We start from the raw sequence: 15,896 nt of genomic DNA, 5'->3' as shown, positions 1-15,896 counted from the left end.
TTACCTAATGACCCAGTGAGAACAGTAATATCGGCAGTTGTTGCATCTCGGGTACCAGTTTTATGTATGTTGATCTTTGATTTGAAGCAGAGTAACTGTAAAAGTGGAGAGAGTCAGCGCCTGTGACCTGTGAGACGTTGTGAGCGTCTGTTCGCTTCAGCACTTGTCTTCTGCCACACCTCTTTTTACAGTCTTTAATGGAATACTTTTGTCGCGCTGTGACACATTTTAAAATAATTTGAATTAGACTAAGGAAATCGGTTAAGGCTGCAGTCTTACTGCTTTGAATGACATTCCGAAACATGACATATACACCTTACATTCTAAAATGATAATAGGTCCTTTTTGGGGGAAAATGCCAAAGCCACAAAAATTGATTAAAAGCAAAATGGGCACCAAAGTAATCCTTTGATACTTGCTGATCTGCGATCTCGCTCGATATGCTGACACATTCCAAATGTGCGACCTCAGTGGCGTTGGACTTTAGAAGTTCCATTTTACTTTTCATATGCATATTGACACAAAGTAATGTGTGTATGTGTAGCACTGGAAGAGAAAGCTATGTTCAAAGCCAGTTTTTCCCCCTGTCAGGCTGTCTCTTGGCTCCAACGTGAGACTTTAGATATTTCCCATCATCGACATTTGGCACCTGGTTTCTCTTATGACTTCAGCAGCTGTAGATCTTTTGTTCTCCCATCAGTCACTCTGCGGCCAAGCATCCACACCCACAAAGAAAGCCTTAAATCAGACTCACAAAAACAACTTTGGAACTGACTGCTTGATTTTAAAAAGCAACATTTCTTCATGCGATGACCACTTCTTTCAGAATTCCGGGCTGTTGCTATTAATGTTTTTCCCCGCCATTAAATCATTAGCAGAAGAATGGGATTTTTTTGGGGGGGTTCTCTTTTTCCTGCTGTGTTTTTATCTCAGTGGAGACTCAGGAAGACCCAATTCCCCACTTTCCTCTTTCCAAAACACAACATGATCGACGAACTGTTAATATCTGGAAATACCTGATATGGAATTACCATCGGTGTGCAGGGATGAAATGAAAGAGCGGGAGAGTATTTAGGCGGGGAGGAAAAATGGAGCGAGAGGAAGAGGAGATGGAGTGACTGAGAGGCTTTCAGATTAGATGAAAAGCTGACAGCGTGTCCTTGTTGTGTAGTCAGGTGGTGGCGTTTGAGAGCTGTGGCTGGCAATCATCTTTTTCCTGCGAGAAGTCTTGACATGATCGATTTAACAGTTGTGATATCTGACATGTTCTAATGACAAACAGAGTATTTAACATTGAGCGTTTTTTTGTAAGCACGTGAACTGCAGCATTTACCTTATGTGCTCACCAGTTGTTTCTCTTTGCCGACTACTATCTTGAATAATACTCAAAAGGGGGGCTTCACATGGAATAACACACAAGGAAATGTGGTTAAATGTGGACACAGTTAATCAGATTATTATTTCCTCCGGCTCGACTAAAGCCTGGAATTATTTGACGTTTGAAATGGCCCGAACACAAACAACATATAAAGTGATCATCTCTTCATAAATCCGGCCTGCCTCCAGCTGCTAGACCAAACAGACGCCTCAAAGGGCAAAGCTATCATGCCACATCAGTAATGCTGGAACCTGTTCGGCCAGCCTGAAGGAATAGTTCATTTAGATGACAGATTCAAGTTAACGCTGGGAAGATTTGCTCTCCCCGAGTGGATATAAAATTCAAAGCATGACGCTCAACTCTTCATGTGATTATTCCAGTGCCTTTGAGCTCATTCTTCAAACAGCATTTTTTTTTGGGGGGGGGGGGGGGGTTAACTTGGCTCTGGAAATGTAAAAACTCTAAAGATGTAAATTTGGTTGGAAAATGGATGACTTAAGATGAACAATGTCCAAGACATTAAGACGGGGTAGGGAACTCCGGTTCCTCGAGAGCCGCGTATCCTGCCTGTTTTCTATCCTTCCCTACTCCATCACACCTGATTCAATTGCTCATGATCTTTTCAGGCCTCCACAGCCCTTGCTGATGAGCTGATCATTGAAATCAGGTGTGTTGAAATAGGGAGGGATCTAAACCAGGCAGGATACGGCTCTCGAGGAACCGGAGTTCCCTACCCCGGCGTAGAGGCTCCACTGTCTCGAGCAGTTGTCCTGACATGCTCATAGCATGGCTTTGAAACTAATCATAAAAATTCCACACCAAAAACAAACAAAAAACAAATCAAAACTTGAAGGGAATAATAACGGGGGTAGTAAACTTGACTTGACTTGACTTTTATTTTTTTTTTTTACCGCTAGGAAACATACCTGTAGCTTGTGTGGCCCTATAAAATGTATAAACAGTTACCCTGAATCACTTGTTAGCAAGAAGTGCAACTCTGATTTGTTTCAACATCATACAGGTTGGAGTAGTAAATCCCCATTTGGTTTATTTTTCACAGCAATATCGCTAGGACACTTGTTGTCACGACTTTTTTTTTTAAACGTTTTTTTTTTTTTTAATTAATCGCCGCACCGAAAACAGCAACCAAAGCAACTGATTGGACTACCTTTGTGACAAATCTCAAATTCATTATGTCAGTTTACAAGCTGAGATGTCAAGATGCATTTCTAAAGTGTAACCTCAGCAACCTGTCAGAGGTTCTCTCGATTTGCTTGATTGGCCACTACTAGGGCTTAGACAATAGAAAAATAGTGTGCCAAATGTAACAAATGTGATCATCAACCAAGAGATGCATACTGTGTAAATTTCCTCTTGCCAATGTAATCATCTATTCGGTTCATGCCATCTTATTTTACAAACCATTTTCACTTGGTGAGTCTCTGTTGCCTCGCTGCAAAAGAGGATTTACTTGTGACGTGGCGTCATTGCATTAATTTGCACAAATTACCACATACTCTGGCTACGCTAATAAGTAAATGTTGTGGCTCGCGTGATAATCTCGAGCCTGAATTCAGATCTCATAATGTAACACAACGCAGTAATACTTGCAACATAATTTTATTGTCCTCTATTTTGTCAGATTCCAAAGCTGAAACTCATAAAGGCAACAAAAAATCAATAATTAATTATATTTAGCACTGACAAAGCACGTGTCGACTAGATCAGTTTTTGAAAGCAGCAGAGGCCCATTTTAACCCTAATTGATAGAGCACAATTTAAACTGCTTGCATGGAACCGCCCTGCAGCTCCTCGACAACCTGGGCCAGATTTAAACCGCGCGCCTTCATGTCAGGTCTCGACGAAGGTAGGCAGTGAATTCCTTTCCACAAACTTACAAACTTTTTTATCTACTTTATATTTCTGTTTCGTTCATGTTAGGGGTCGTTGTGGCTGTTGCTCATCATGGCGTTCATGCGTGGGTGCGTGCTTGGGTATATGCGCGTGTGCATGGTCGCGTGCGTGCATGCGTATGTGCAGTAACGGTTGATCGCAACTACATTTTCTTGAAAAGTGATCTTCGGTCAAAAGAACCGGATTGAAACGATGTTCCCGGCTGCCAAGGCATCCCTGTTTGCTCAAGTCCTGCTACGGTGTACAAGAATCGTGACATGCCATAGGTGATACTGAGCTGCCGAGTCTCAGAGGCCCAAAGGCTGCACTATGGCTCGGCCTGCAGTCTACCACGTTCTGAAGGGGTCCCTCACGTTTCTCACGTTCTGTTAAGCCTTTTCACGGATGAATCGTGGACTCCAGGAGGGCTTTGCTGAATGTTTGTGGCCAGGGCAGAGTTGCACAAGGCTCAAGTCGAAGTCGGACAAAAACTGCTGCTCAGTGTTGTGTTCCACCCTGTTATGTACTGTGTCAACTTTATTGAATGCGCCCCATTTAACGACTGTTTTGACAATTTAAACATTTTGCTGGGTTTCCACTACAGTCACTGCTCGTCACGTTTGTCCATCACGTCCATTCACGATGACTCAACGCCCATCCCGTTTCGCTCCCAGTGGCCTGAAGTGGGACCGCCTGAAACATGCGGTGGCGATTGCTATGTGACTACTGTGATATCATACCGACGACACAGTGAATGTAATGCATTCAACAACAGAAAATTAACATGGGGAATTAAAGAAAAGCCTAGAGGAAATCCATTGTACGCTAAGCATTTAAATTATGCTGTTCTAATTGATTTCCTCTTTGTAGTTTATATTCAGTACATATCAGTGATTCATACTGTAAGAAATGAATCTGTCCGACATCAATAAACTTGTCTTGTAATTTTCGTGTTGGTGTTAGTGTAGCCTTCTTAGTTTGTGTCTGTTCAATTTCCTGTTCCTCTCTGTCTTCTTTGCAAAGGCCAGGCACAGTCATCCGCTTGTTTTGCCCCATGAACTTTGTCAGGCAACAGTTGGCCGCACAAACGTGACGCACACACAAACAATCGATCTAATATGCAAGCTAAGATTTTAATTTTAGTTGTGAATTTCATGAACGTCATATTTTTTTCATATGATTTTTAAAAATGCTGTTGGGTGGGAAATCACTATTTTAAAATCACCTCAGACCATAGGAGAGTGTACTTATTTTTTTTATGTGGTTTGCAGCCTTGTAATTTTCCTCATAAAAACACAGCGGCTGCTTATTATATGGCATGCTTTCAGTATTGTATAACATTACTGAAGTTTTGAGACCAACAGAAGGGTGCGCACATTTTTCCTGTCAACATTTTACAAAATCGTGTGCTCAACTGTACCAAACTGCATCGCTGAATTGCCACAAGGCTTCATGCTATCATTATTTGAAACACCCTCTCCTCCTAATGATGCATTCATCTGAATGTTGACGCCTCACAGAGACATGTCAGCTATGGAAGGAAATTAAATACATTTTAAAAGAATGAGTCAATGTAGTGGACAAAAGGGAAGATGAAAAAGTCTCGAGAGGTTAAGGCCGAAAAGGAAGAAAAACTATTTCAAGGGAAGGGAGTATCTTTAAACAACAGAGTAAACAGAGATGGAGTTCATTTGGGAAATTCCAACCGGAGAGCTTCCATGCACACCAACACCCAACACACACACACACACACACACACACACACACAATGCCTTGCGCATAGCCGCTCAGTGTTAAGGTCAGCGCTACACTCCGTCTCCCCAGGTCATTATCATGGGCCCTAAAATAGACAGCCAGTTGTGTCATGGTGTGTGAAGTGAGCGTGACATTGAATAAACAGCCCTCGACCCTGAGCCCCTTGCTCATGTCAGAGCAGAACACATACTTGGAAACCAAACGGAGAAGCTGACACTCACAATCTGCACAACTGGACACACATGTCCACAGACAAATATTATGATTGCATTTAGGCCTCTGCGCTACCAGCCGGCCATGGCTTATGTGGCCCTGAACGGGGAAGCTGGCTGGTGTGTCTCACGGCAACAAATAGTCAATTCCTCGCATCACTACACACACACACACACACACGCACACACACACACACACACACGCACACACACACACACACACACACACACACGCACAAGCCTGACAATGACCTCCTCTTCCAACTCCTCATTCAGTCTAATGTTGCTCCATTCATTTCGTGTGTTAATGAGAGATATGGTATAGAGGAGCTGGTACTTGTGTGAGGGTGAGTATGGCTTATCGCTGCAACGGCTAATCAGTGCTTGTTGTAAATATTGATCGGTCCTGTGTATTATTGACATGTTCATTAAAACCACTGTGTCATCTTCTCTCCCATATTTCTATCTTCTTCAACTCCCCTTCACTTCTTGCCCTTCTCCTCATCTCCTTCTCCCCCATCAGCAACTTCCAATGGCACAGTGGAGGGCCTGGAGAACCGTGAGGAAGGCGTTTGCAAGAGCCGAGCCATGAAAGTCATCATGAAAGTCGGACAAGGTAAATGTGTGCGCACCTCCAATGTAGGACACAATGCAGCGCTGATGCCTAACAGCCATGTTTCACTTTGCCGTGACATTTTCATTTATCGCTATGTGTGTCGAGCGTGACTCCGACAAGGCTTCTCCTATTTCATTATTATTTTTTAAATTCTTTTATTCATACGTCAGTGTGCACACACGAGTCCTGAGAGAGAGAGCGAGAGAGAGAGAGAGAGAAATGGGTTAAAATATTGATTGAAGACTCAAAATTGTTTATGGGTCTAAATGTGGGTGTGACTGCTGGCCTATTTCTGCCTTCCGTTTGGCTGGTGACTCGTTCAGGGTGTACCTAAGGACAGCTGGGGTAGGTTTTAGCACACCTGTAACCCTTCATTTCTTCATTAGCATTCTGTTGTATGTATTTAAACACATATAACCATCAACGCTCACACTCACACCTAGGGACAATTTAGGGAGTTCCATTAATGTGCCATGCATGTTTTTGGAATGTGGGAGGAAACCAGAATTGAGAGAAAACCCACACATGTACAGGGAGAACATGCAAACTCCACAGAGGGAGGCTGGAGCCGGAATCGAACCAATTGTGGGGTCGACGTGCTAACCACTCGATCACCGAGGCCGCCCTAGCAATATATCTCTCCACAATTATGTTGTTGCTAATGAAATATCTAAAAATTAATTTGTCAACCATTAATAAGTCACAGTCCAAACTTTTTTTGCTTTCATATTAAATCACACATCATTAAAAAACCCTCAGTGTTACAAACAAGGATTTATGATTACTTGCAAGTCACGAACATAACAAATAAATATGAATTTGTGCGATGACTAATTCCAATTACAGAATATTACACACACTCATACAGCAGTTACATAGAAACAGCTAGCTAGCGAAAGTTTTGGCTGGCTTTCTATTGCGCCTAAGTACGCTGTGAGGTTGTTCCCATGTTAGTAATCATCGCCTGCATGGCGGAAAATAAGCCACGTTTATGACTGATGTCACATTCACGAAGGGATGATGAGAAAAGACATGATAGTTCTGCTAAATGTCAAGCTAACCGACAATTGACATGGCTAGCACATTTCACACCGCAATTAAGTGCTTGGGTGATTGATGACACTTTTCACAGATGTCTGGCTGTAAACGCCTTAAAGCAGAAAACATACAACTTTGAGCAGCCAAAGAGCAAGACAATTATTCAGTGTCTGTATTCTGGAGAGAAAATCATACACGCTAAACTGAAATAGAGCTGAAAATGAATTAACTTCTGTTAAGGATGCATGTCAAGCAGAAGGAATGGCCTGTAAGCTTAAAGGTATATGAACTTAGCAAGAAATGTTTATATTTATTTTCACAAAAGAGTCCTGAGTTTTTGACTTTGACTTTTGAGGTCTGCACAATAAATCGATTCCATTACAGCAAAGCTATGTTTTTCTTTACAATGAATTCAGCATTGCTTCTGGACAATCAAAGAAAGTTTGCTGTTACACGCAATGTGAATTTCAGAAAAAAAATACCATTAAAAAAACAAACAAACAATTGTTCATTCATTATATTGTCAGATTTTTATTTTTTAATAAAACCCTTGCTGCAGTTCCCTGGGGGAAAAAAACAATTCTCCTACACATTTTTGTTAATAGAAAGATCTCTTTCATTTCTTTTATGCAACTGAATTTGATTTATATGAAGTGTTCTCAAAACTACTGTGTTTGTGTCTAAGCGGTCAGTGGGAGCCAAGTCAAAATACTGGATGTAAATAATTGAGTTTTGTTTGGATATGTTTGGACACAACATTTGCTTTGCACCGTAGTTTACTTACAAAGAAGATTTACATATCCTGAATTTGACAGGGTGCCGCACACAGATTCACACGTAGTGTCTTTATAACATGCACACGTGCACGCTGTTTACCTAAGGGTGAGATCTTCCGACAACGATGATGATGATAATTTGCCTGAAAAGAATTGGGACTGGCATGTAAAAATATATATATATCACAATAATATGACTGTAAAGTTTATATGTGTTAGTGCATGCTTGCAAATTGATATTTATATTCTATATTTAATTCTGGATAGCGGGATGAAAGCAGTTTATCCTGGCAGTCAGATGGAAAACAAAATCTAATGAGCTGCTGATGCTAGCAAGGTCGCAGTCGGAGCAAATTCTGCCGATAGAGAGAAAAAAAAGGCCACAATCATTTAACAAACATGCAGTCGTTGCATTATTCTTCCATGTAGGTCACTTCAAGCATCCTACAGGCTGAGATCTCACCACCAAAAGACAACACAGCTGCGTGAGTGCAGGCAAGCTGAGCCTTTTAAGGCTTTAGCAAATTTGGGAACTTAATGGAAGTCAGAAGCAAACATTTGACTCAAGCGCAGTTCTAGGAAACTTCTTTTGAGTTCATTTGTGTTTACCTCACTCTGGGCTGTTGCCATCTTCAGTAGAGTAAGCGCTTATTTCACAAAACGACGGTTCAAAGCTGTCTGTCACTCAAAATTGCTTTTTGCTTTTTCTTTTTTTTTAAATACAGTAGATAACATGCCTAGCCAACCCAGAAACAATATGGCAATGACCTGTGAGTAATTTGTGAATAGTGAATAAATGTCCTCAAATTGTATGACTTAAAAAAAGGTTTCATTGCATTTACGGTAACTAAAAAACAAACAAACACATCTGTGAAAGGGTGCATTGGTTAAAGATTAAATTCACTGGGCACCACTTTCTTCCTTTTGGTGGGGAAAAGCTAGCGACGATCAATATTTGTAATGTTACACATTTCGAAAGGTATATTTGAAAATCCAACTTGAGTTCATTTCATTCATTGAATTTAAAGAAAAAACACGTGAAAAATAAAAATGGGACATTCCCTATTGAATCATTTCTGTTATGTTTAATTGTCAAATGTATAAGGCGAGTTAGACAGACAGCTCCGCCCCACCGCTTCAATGAAGTTAGTTGCCCTGCAGCCAAATCCTGCTGTGTGGTCTGACGCGCTCATTAAACACCGAGATAATGCACTTTCAGTCTGGGTCGTCTTCGCAGGAGATGTCAGACTAGAAAGTCTAACCCACTTCCTCAGCCGCGCATCTCGATGCTGTGACGTTGAACATTCCACATTAGTTATGCACATCAAAGCAATTGCACAATTTGTGAGTTGTCATTTGTCTTTCTCTGCATTAAAGAAAATAAATGCACTCGACCTATTGTTGCTTTATGTCCAAATCATGATTGAGCAGCAGCATTAATGTGTGTGAGGCAGCACGCACAAGTCTTTCATGCCACAATTAATGAAGAGGGTTATTTTTTCTTTTTTTTTTCCCTCATGCTGTTTGCAAAATAACAATGGACTATGGTGTCAAAGGCAGCAAGACTTAAGGAGTAAAATTTGGACTCCACACAACAGGGCTTTTTTTTAAGTGGTTATGGGTCAGCGTGAAGGTATATTATTTTCTTAACATCCCTTAATAAAAAAAAAAGCGGAAGGTATAAAGAAGTCATTTTTATCTAATTACAAAGCGTTCCGTTTAGTACAAAATCCGACTTAATTCTCATAAGATCGGGCTCCACCAAATCATACGAGCAGTTATCTCAGAGCACGTTTGATTTGGGCCAGCTTTTGAACCACGCTTCTATTTTTAAAGAAAGCAAACTGAAAGAGGGAGGAAGAAGAAGCAGATGGACGAGGGGTGGGGCAGTCATCTGCCTCCACCGGTTTGTGGATAATTTATGAGCTTGATGTCATCTGTATTTTGAATTTGGTTATAAAATTGACTGAAAGTCAAACTCCCCAAATTATGGACCGTGCTTGGCTTTGACCCCAGATGTCATTGTGTTTAATCCACATCCCCTCTGTCTCTGCAGCCCAATGCCAACACTTCCTGTAGCCAAATCTCCCATATGTCCACTCCTCCTCCTCGTGCACTTTGCTCTACGGGTTGCGGTTTGCTGACCCATCGCCGTGTGCAATATGTGCATTGTTTTATCATGGGCCATGTGACGGTGAATCATCCCCGATGAAATGATTCACGCTCTCAAGTCCTTTTACCTTGAAACGCCTTTGAGTTGCATCTGTTATGTCGTTTCGAAGAGATCGGTCCAAATTCTTCCCCTCCATTGTCGACTACTCTTTTGTCTGCCGCCATCCTGCCGCCCGCCACACTCGTTGGAAATATGTTGACTCACCTCCTTGCGCGCAACCTGCTTCCTCCCTCCTTCCTAGCCCCTGCAGCTTTATCATTGTCTGCCGCAACAACTCCGCGTTCCCCTCCCCGCCGTCTCCCTCCTTCTGGCTGCTTGGCACTTCTGAGGTTGTTGCTGTCTTAATAGCTAAGGGAAATGTCAGCGGTACACATGGAAAAATGGGTCAGAACATGCACCATAGCAAGGCTGCACACGCTCATTGGCTAACGAAAACGTATTGGGGCAAGTGAATCAGATCAGTGGGTCCCTTCATGTCGACCATGATTTCCACCTTGGTGCCGCTGTCTTATCTCATCAATTATTGACACTCCTCCGCGGCTCACGGCACTGCTCACCAGAACCGCCATCGCGGTGCGGCGGTGGCCCGAGCTTTCGGAAGACGAATGTGTTAAGTGCGTTTGCAAACAAAATGCATGCAGCTGCGAGTCAATGTTGGGATTTTTCCTCCTTTCTTGCTTCCCACATTCATTATAGGTCATGCCGAGGCTGGGTGCAGAAGATAGACACACACGCACCATTGCTGCACACATGCAAAACTTGCCTGGAGGGAGTTGCCTGCTCCCAAACATGTATCCCCTGAGCAGGCCCGAAGCGCATGCAGGCAAACGGCCCGATATTGTAGCACGCCACCCGTGCGACCGGCCCCGCTCAGAGTTTAGAAGCGTCTGCCGCCCGTGCTCTCGTAAAAGCCACGCGGCCGACCCACCGCGTCCGACTCACCGCACAAAGACTTCAAAGTGCCCGTGTTGAAATCACGACAGACAGACTGATAAACTATCTGTTTCCCTGACGTTCCCCTCGGAGCGACCCCTCCTCTTGCTTGTCTCCTGTTCCTCTTCCTTGCCCTGCTTCTCCTCAAAAGTGTGCCTCTTTTCAGGCAGAGTTAAAGCCGCCGCAATAAATAAGACATATTACGGCCTTTTAACGTCATGAATAATGTAAAGCAATAAAAAGTTAATATATAACTACTTCACCCTCATTCTGCCATGCCTAAGTGTTATTGTAAGTAGAGTCTAGTTTTGTGCTCTTGTGTGTTCAACCGTGTGTGTGTCTCGTGAATGTCTCAGCGTTGGGAATGTCTGCTGATGTGGATGTGAGCTCATTTTTTTTTACGACAGGACGGAGCATTCTGCTGTTAACTCGTCCTTCCGCTTTTTGTTCTTTCATCGTGACTTCGAAGACGCTCTCAGCCCGTGCAAAGATAACCTTGTCTGTGTACATGAAAGAAATAACAAAACAGCACACCAATGATTCCTTTCTGTAGCAGAGTGTCATTGTAATGCCGCATATGTGCACTGCCAAAGGCTGACTTTTTTTTCTCCCCCCCACCCTCACCCCGCAGTTCCGAATGCAGTCAACCCTGCCGTGCCAGAGGATCCGCAAGATAACGCCATACCGGAGTCCAGTCCAAATCCTCCAGACAAGGATCGATTGGGACCTGAGATGCCTGGAAACCCTGGTAAACACTCATTATTTTTCTTTAAATAATGCTCCAATGCAAATATTTGATGATAATAAATGTTTTTAAAGAATACGCTTTTTGTTGAATTAAGAAAATATATGTTTTAAAAAAAGGATTGCACCCTACATGGTACCTCTAACACATTTGTAGCGAAGCTTAGTTGTCAGTGCGAGCATCCCAGATATTTGGTTGTGTGTTGCAGCTGTGTCAAGCTAACTTCACTTCATCACACTAAGGGCCTAATTTTCTACGATGACAAATTGCGGGCGCTAAATTGTGTGCTCTGTTGGTGAGCGTATTGCATGTGATCTACGACTACTACGCTTGAACTAAGATCCCATATGAGAAGCAGATGCTAAATTTGCAAGATCACTTTCAAACAGATTGCGCAAAAGTACTGAGGACCACCATAATGAAGAGGGTTTTGCGCTTGAAGTTGAGCTGACGACAATTTTCACCATTGAAAATGTTGCAGAGCTGCAAGAATACTGTGATATTGAGAGATTGAGTCATTTTACATGTACCTAAGAAATAACTTTTTTTTTTCTATCCAATGAAATATTTTTTTTCCATGCAACAAAATATGCAGTTTTACCCTCAAGGTTGCATCTGATTTGTCAAAGTCAGATAAAGGCACACAATCCCATATGAAATGGATTGCACGTCTTTGCAATACGCATATTGCACAGGCCATTACCTCGATGGCAATATCTTTTTCCGATATGTTGCGCAGCCCTCCCATCCTGTGCAACACTGGGCAGCTACACGAGGAAATCCGCTCTGGGAAAGGCCAGCACTGTGCGCTGAACTGGCCCCAGATGCAAAGAAAAATCGAGTTGTCAAAGGTGACGTCGCTAAGTAAGCGCCTTCCGCTACCAGAAGCGGTCACTTTATATTTCAGAAAAAGAACCTTCTATAGGAACCGTGTAAATACTGGCAACTTCCCAGCGCTGTTGGGATCATTTTTAAGTGAACTCATTTGATTATTGGTGTTATTTATTCCTATTGGGGTTCACTTATCATCATCATGTGTATTGGGTTATATTTGTCATACTCAAAGTGTTAAGACCCAATATATATTAAATTCTCTATTGCTTTTTTTTGGTGTTTTTATTTTAAAGGAACATTTTTCTCATGCACCTCCTGGTATATTTGTTTTATCTTCATGGCAGGGGTCATGTTTTGTATTATTCAACTATTCATTTTAAAGTATGTTAAATTGATATTAACATTTGACTTCAGTTTGTATTTTTGCCGTTTAAAATGTAAATGACATCTTCCAGTATATCTTCGTGGTCGGCCGAGCTCTATAAACGGACCTTTAATTTATTTTAAAATGTATTTGCGGCCCTTTGGGATTTGTCATTTTTGCCGAATGGATGCGATTTCCCCATAATTTTTTGTGGGCATTTCAAAAATGTTTACACATGTCAAGTCAAGTCAAGTCAAGTCAACAGTATTTATAGAGCACTTTCAAACAGCCATCGCTGCATACAAAGTGCTGTACATGGAGCGATTTAACAATAAACAGTAAGACGAATCAGTAATAAGTAATAAGTAATAAGTAATAAGGCGGTAGAAAGCACCAAGCAGTAAAATCAAGAGCAAATCTAAGTCATGCTGAGTCAAACGCCAAAGAATACAAGTGAGTTTTGAGGAGGGCTTTAAAGATGGGCAGCGAGGAGGCTTGCCGAATGTTCAGTGGGAGGTCATTCCAGAGAGATGGACCAGCAACAGAAAAGGCTCGATCCCCTCTGAGCCTCAGTTTAGTTCTTGGTACGTACAATTTTTGTTTTTTTGTTTTGTACCAAATTTTCCACAATTTGGTACATGTGGAAAAGTTCTGCCTGCCGCCTCTCATTCTCCCTGTGCCATGCTGGCAATGCTTTGCTCCTGCCTTTAAGAAGCGCTGTATAAAGACACAAAATCACATCTAATTAATAAATATTGTCCTACCGATGTGTAAAATGACTTGGGCAATTTAGCAGTGGGTGGCAGATACAATCCTAGTGCCCAATTAGTAGACCAGCTTCTATATTTGTTTGCACTTGTTTTTTCACATACAAACTTTTAGTAGGTGTGTGTGTGTGTGTGTGTGTGTGTGTATGTATATATATACTGTATATACTGTATATATATATATATATATATATATATATATATATATATATATATATATATATATATATATTAGAGCTGTCAAACGATTAAAATATTTAATCTAATTAAAAATGCAGCTGTCATAATTAACTCAAATGGACTAAAAAATGAATCGTGATTACTCACACATTTTTTATCGTTTCTGAATTTCCTTTTACATTTTTTGTCCTATTTTCCCCCATTTTAATGCTCTCATCAACATGGAATCATGAATCAGTTTTCTATGTGCCAAATGCAAATATTTACTGAAATAACAATTTCGATTTTCAATTTTACATGAACATTTTTCACTTGGAGCAGTTATTCACACATAATCTCTCACACAATATTACTATCCATCAACAACAATGAAAACAATATTTTGTCACACAACAGCTGCTTTTCACAGCTTTTTTTATAAAATCAAAACAGAGAAATATAACATTATAAAGTGCACATCTACGGTAAACTAGTACTCAGCCTATAGTAGATTTAAACCATGGTTGCATACTTCGTTTTTCTCAAGTTTACTTTGAACACATCATTCTGTTTCTGTATGTTTGTTGAAGAATAACGAGACACCGGACACCAGTGCTCATTATGTGCCGCTGTATTCAAAACTGCCGGCCGTACAAACAAGCGCACGCACTTCTCCCATGCTGCTGGGGCAAACCATTCTGAACGGTGTGGGGGTGGGGGGTCACTCCCCCTAACACAGTCAGGCTATGTTGATTGTGTTGGTCCTTCTTGTGCGGAAGTCTCTCTACAGTTTTTGTGTAGACCTCATTTCGAATGACTACACTTGGTTCGATGACAACACTGGAGACGTTTTATTTTCGCTAGGTCGCTACCACTGTCAGACAAACACAGTGAAGCTCCACACGCTCTATTTATATGGACGCAGAACACTGTAACCTTCCACACAAAATAGTTCTAAACAAGTAACAATCGTGTCAGTGGCATATATCGTATACCTGTATGATACAGATAGAGAGAAGAACAGATAACTTTGGTCTTGTCAGTGGAGCAATCGGGCAACTTTTTAAAAGTAAACTTTCCATTCATAAACTCTTTAAGTATCCGTTTTCGGTATCTCGTGCTGCCGTGGCTGGCAAAACAGACATGGGGGTGGACTTCTGCAGCTCGCTTGTTGTTTTGTTCTGGTGTATTTATAGAGTAACGTAACATCCGCTTGTGACGTGTGCCGCGTTAATCTTGCGAGAAAAATTTTAATCCTGTTAAAATTCATTTAAATTAATGCCAATAAAAACGCGCTAAACTGACAGTTCTAATATATATATATATATATATATATATATATATATAATTGTTTTTCTGGCCCGATGCGATAATCCACACCTTATTCAATAATTGCTTACTTACCATTAGCTGCTCTATAAAAAGATTTCCTCGTATCCCTTTTCTGTATACTCAGGCTTTTACCTGTCTTCCTCTGTTAGATCAGTGACTATGTCAAGTGAACAGGTGAAAGGTGGAATGAAGGAAGTGTCACCGCGGCTTGAGGACCTGTTATTTCTGGAATGAAATTTCTGACAGCCTCGTTCCAACATTGCTGTGTGCAGAACGTATGAAATTCCCCCCCGCTCCTCTCTGATTGCACTGATAAGACGAGGGAACGGCAGCTTTCAGTCGTGTCATTAGCTTGAAGGCGCAGCGTTCGGCCCCTCCACCAACGGTTAAGTGCGCAGTGGTCAGTGGAGTGTGCAGACATTGTCATTAGGTAGGATGGCAATCTGCACGGTTATCTCGGGAGAGGCTCCTCGACATGTTGCTGGAATGGAGTCTCGTGGACAGTAAGGAGCTGGTGCTGCTGGTAATGGGGTGGGGGCGGGGGCAGCAGCTGCACGCATGCATGGAAAAGAGATTTGCTTCTCAGATTTCAGTCACCGGAGGAGCCAATCATTCGTTTTCATGTCCAGTAACAACCCGCACCAACGACTTGGTTCCCTTCCCATTTGAGCTCCCCCCGCCCCCCCCCACACCCCCTCCAACACCTCTTTGAAAATAAATACAGGATACAGATCGGATGTTTCGATATTCCCTTGTCAATTTGTCAAATTGTTGCTGACCACTGACAGATGTATGTAAATCCAAATTCTTTGGCTTTTATTCAAAAAGTGCTTTTTCGCAGGAGCAACGATCATTGTTTTGGTTGGCTCGTTGGCATGCAGGGTTACACAAAAACTTTACCTTTTGGCGAATGTCTCTATT

At 41.7% G+C, this 15,896-nt stretch overlaps 1 protein-coding gene and 1 long non-coding RNA gene across 2 annotated transcripts in view; both read left to right on the top strand.

The window, feature by feature from the left end:
- efnb1 (ephrin-B1) overlaps window positions 1-15,896 on the top strand; it is a 67,948-nt gene that overhangs the window by 48,126 nt on the left and 3,926 nt on the right. The window contains exons 3-4 of the mRNA XM_052058177.1: window positions 5,762-5,854; window positions 11,406-11,522. Coding sequence (XP_051914137.1) covers window positions 5,762-5,854; window positions 11,406-11,522 — 210 coding nt within the window. The remainder of the gene's footprint in view (window positions 1-5,761; window positions 5,855-11,405; window positions 11,523-15,896) is intronic.
- LOC127596297 (uncharacterized) lies at window positions 6,234-7,804 on the top strand. The gene is made up of 2 exons (XR_007961433.1): window positions 6,234-7,139; window positions 7,173-7,804. It is a non-coding gene; the product is annotated as an uncharacterized LOC127596297 (long non-coding RNA).

The sequence above is a fragment of the Hippocampus zosterae genome, chromosome 1 (assembly GCF_025434085.1).
Source record: "Hippocampus zosterae strain Florida chromosome 1, ASM2543408v3, whole genome shotgun sequence".
Lineage (NCBI taxonomy): Eukaryota > Metazoa > Chordata > Actinopteri > Syngnathiformes > Syngnathidae > Hippocampus > Hippocampus zosterae.
The sequence above is the reverse complement of the archived record's forward strand: the minus strand, read 5'-3'. Positions and strand labels throughout refer to the sequence as shown.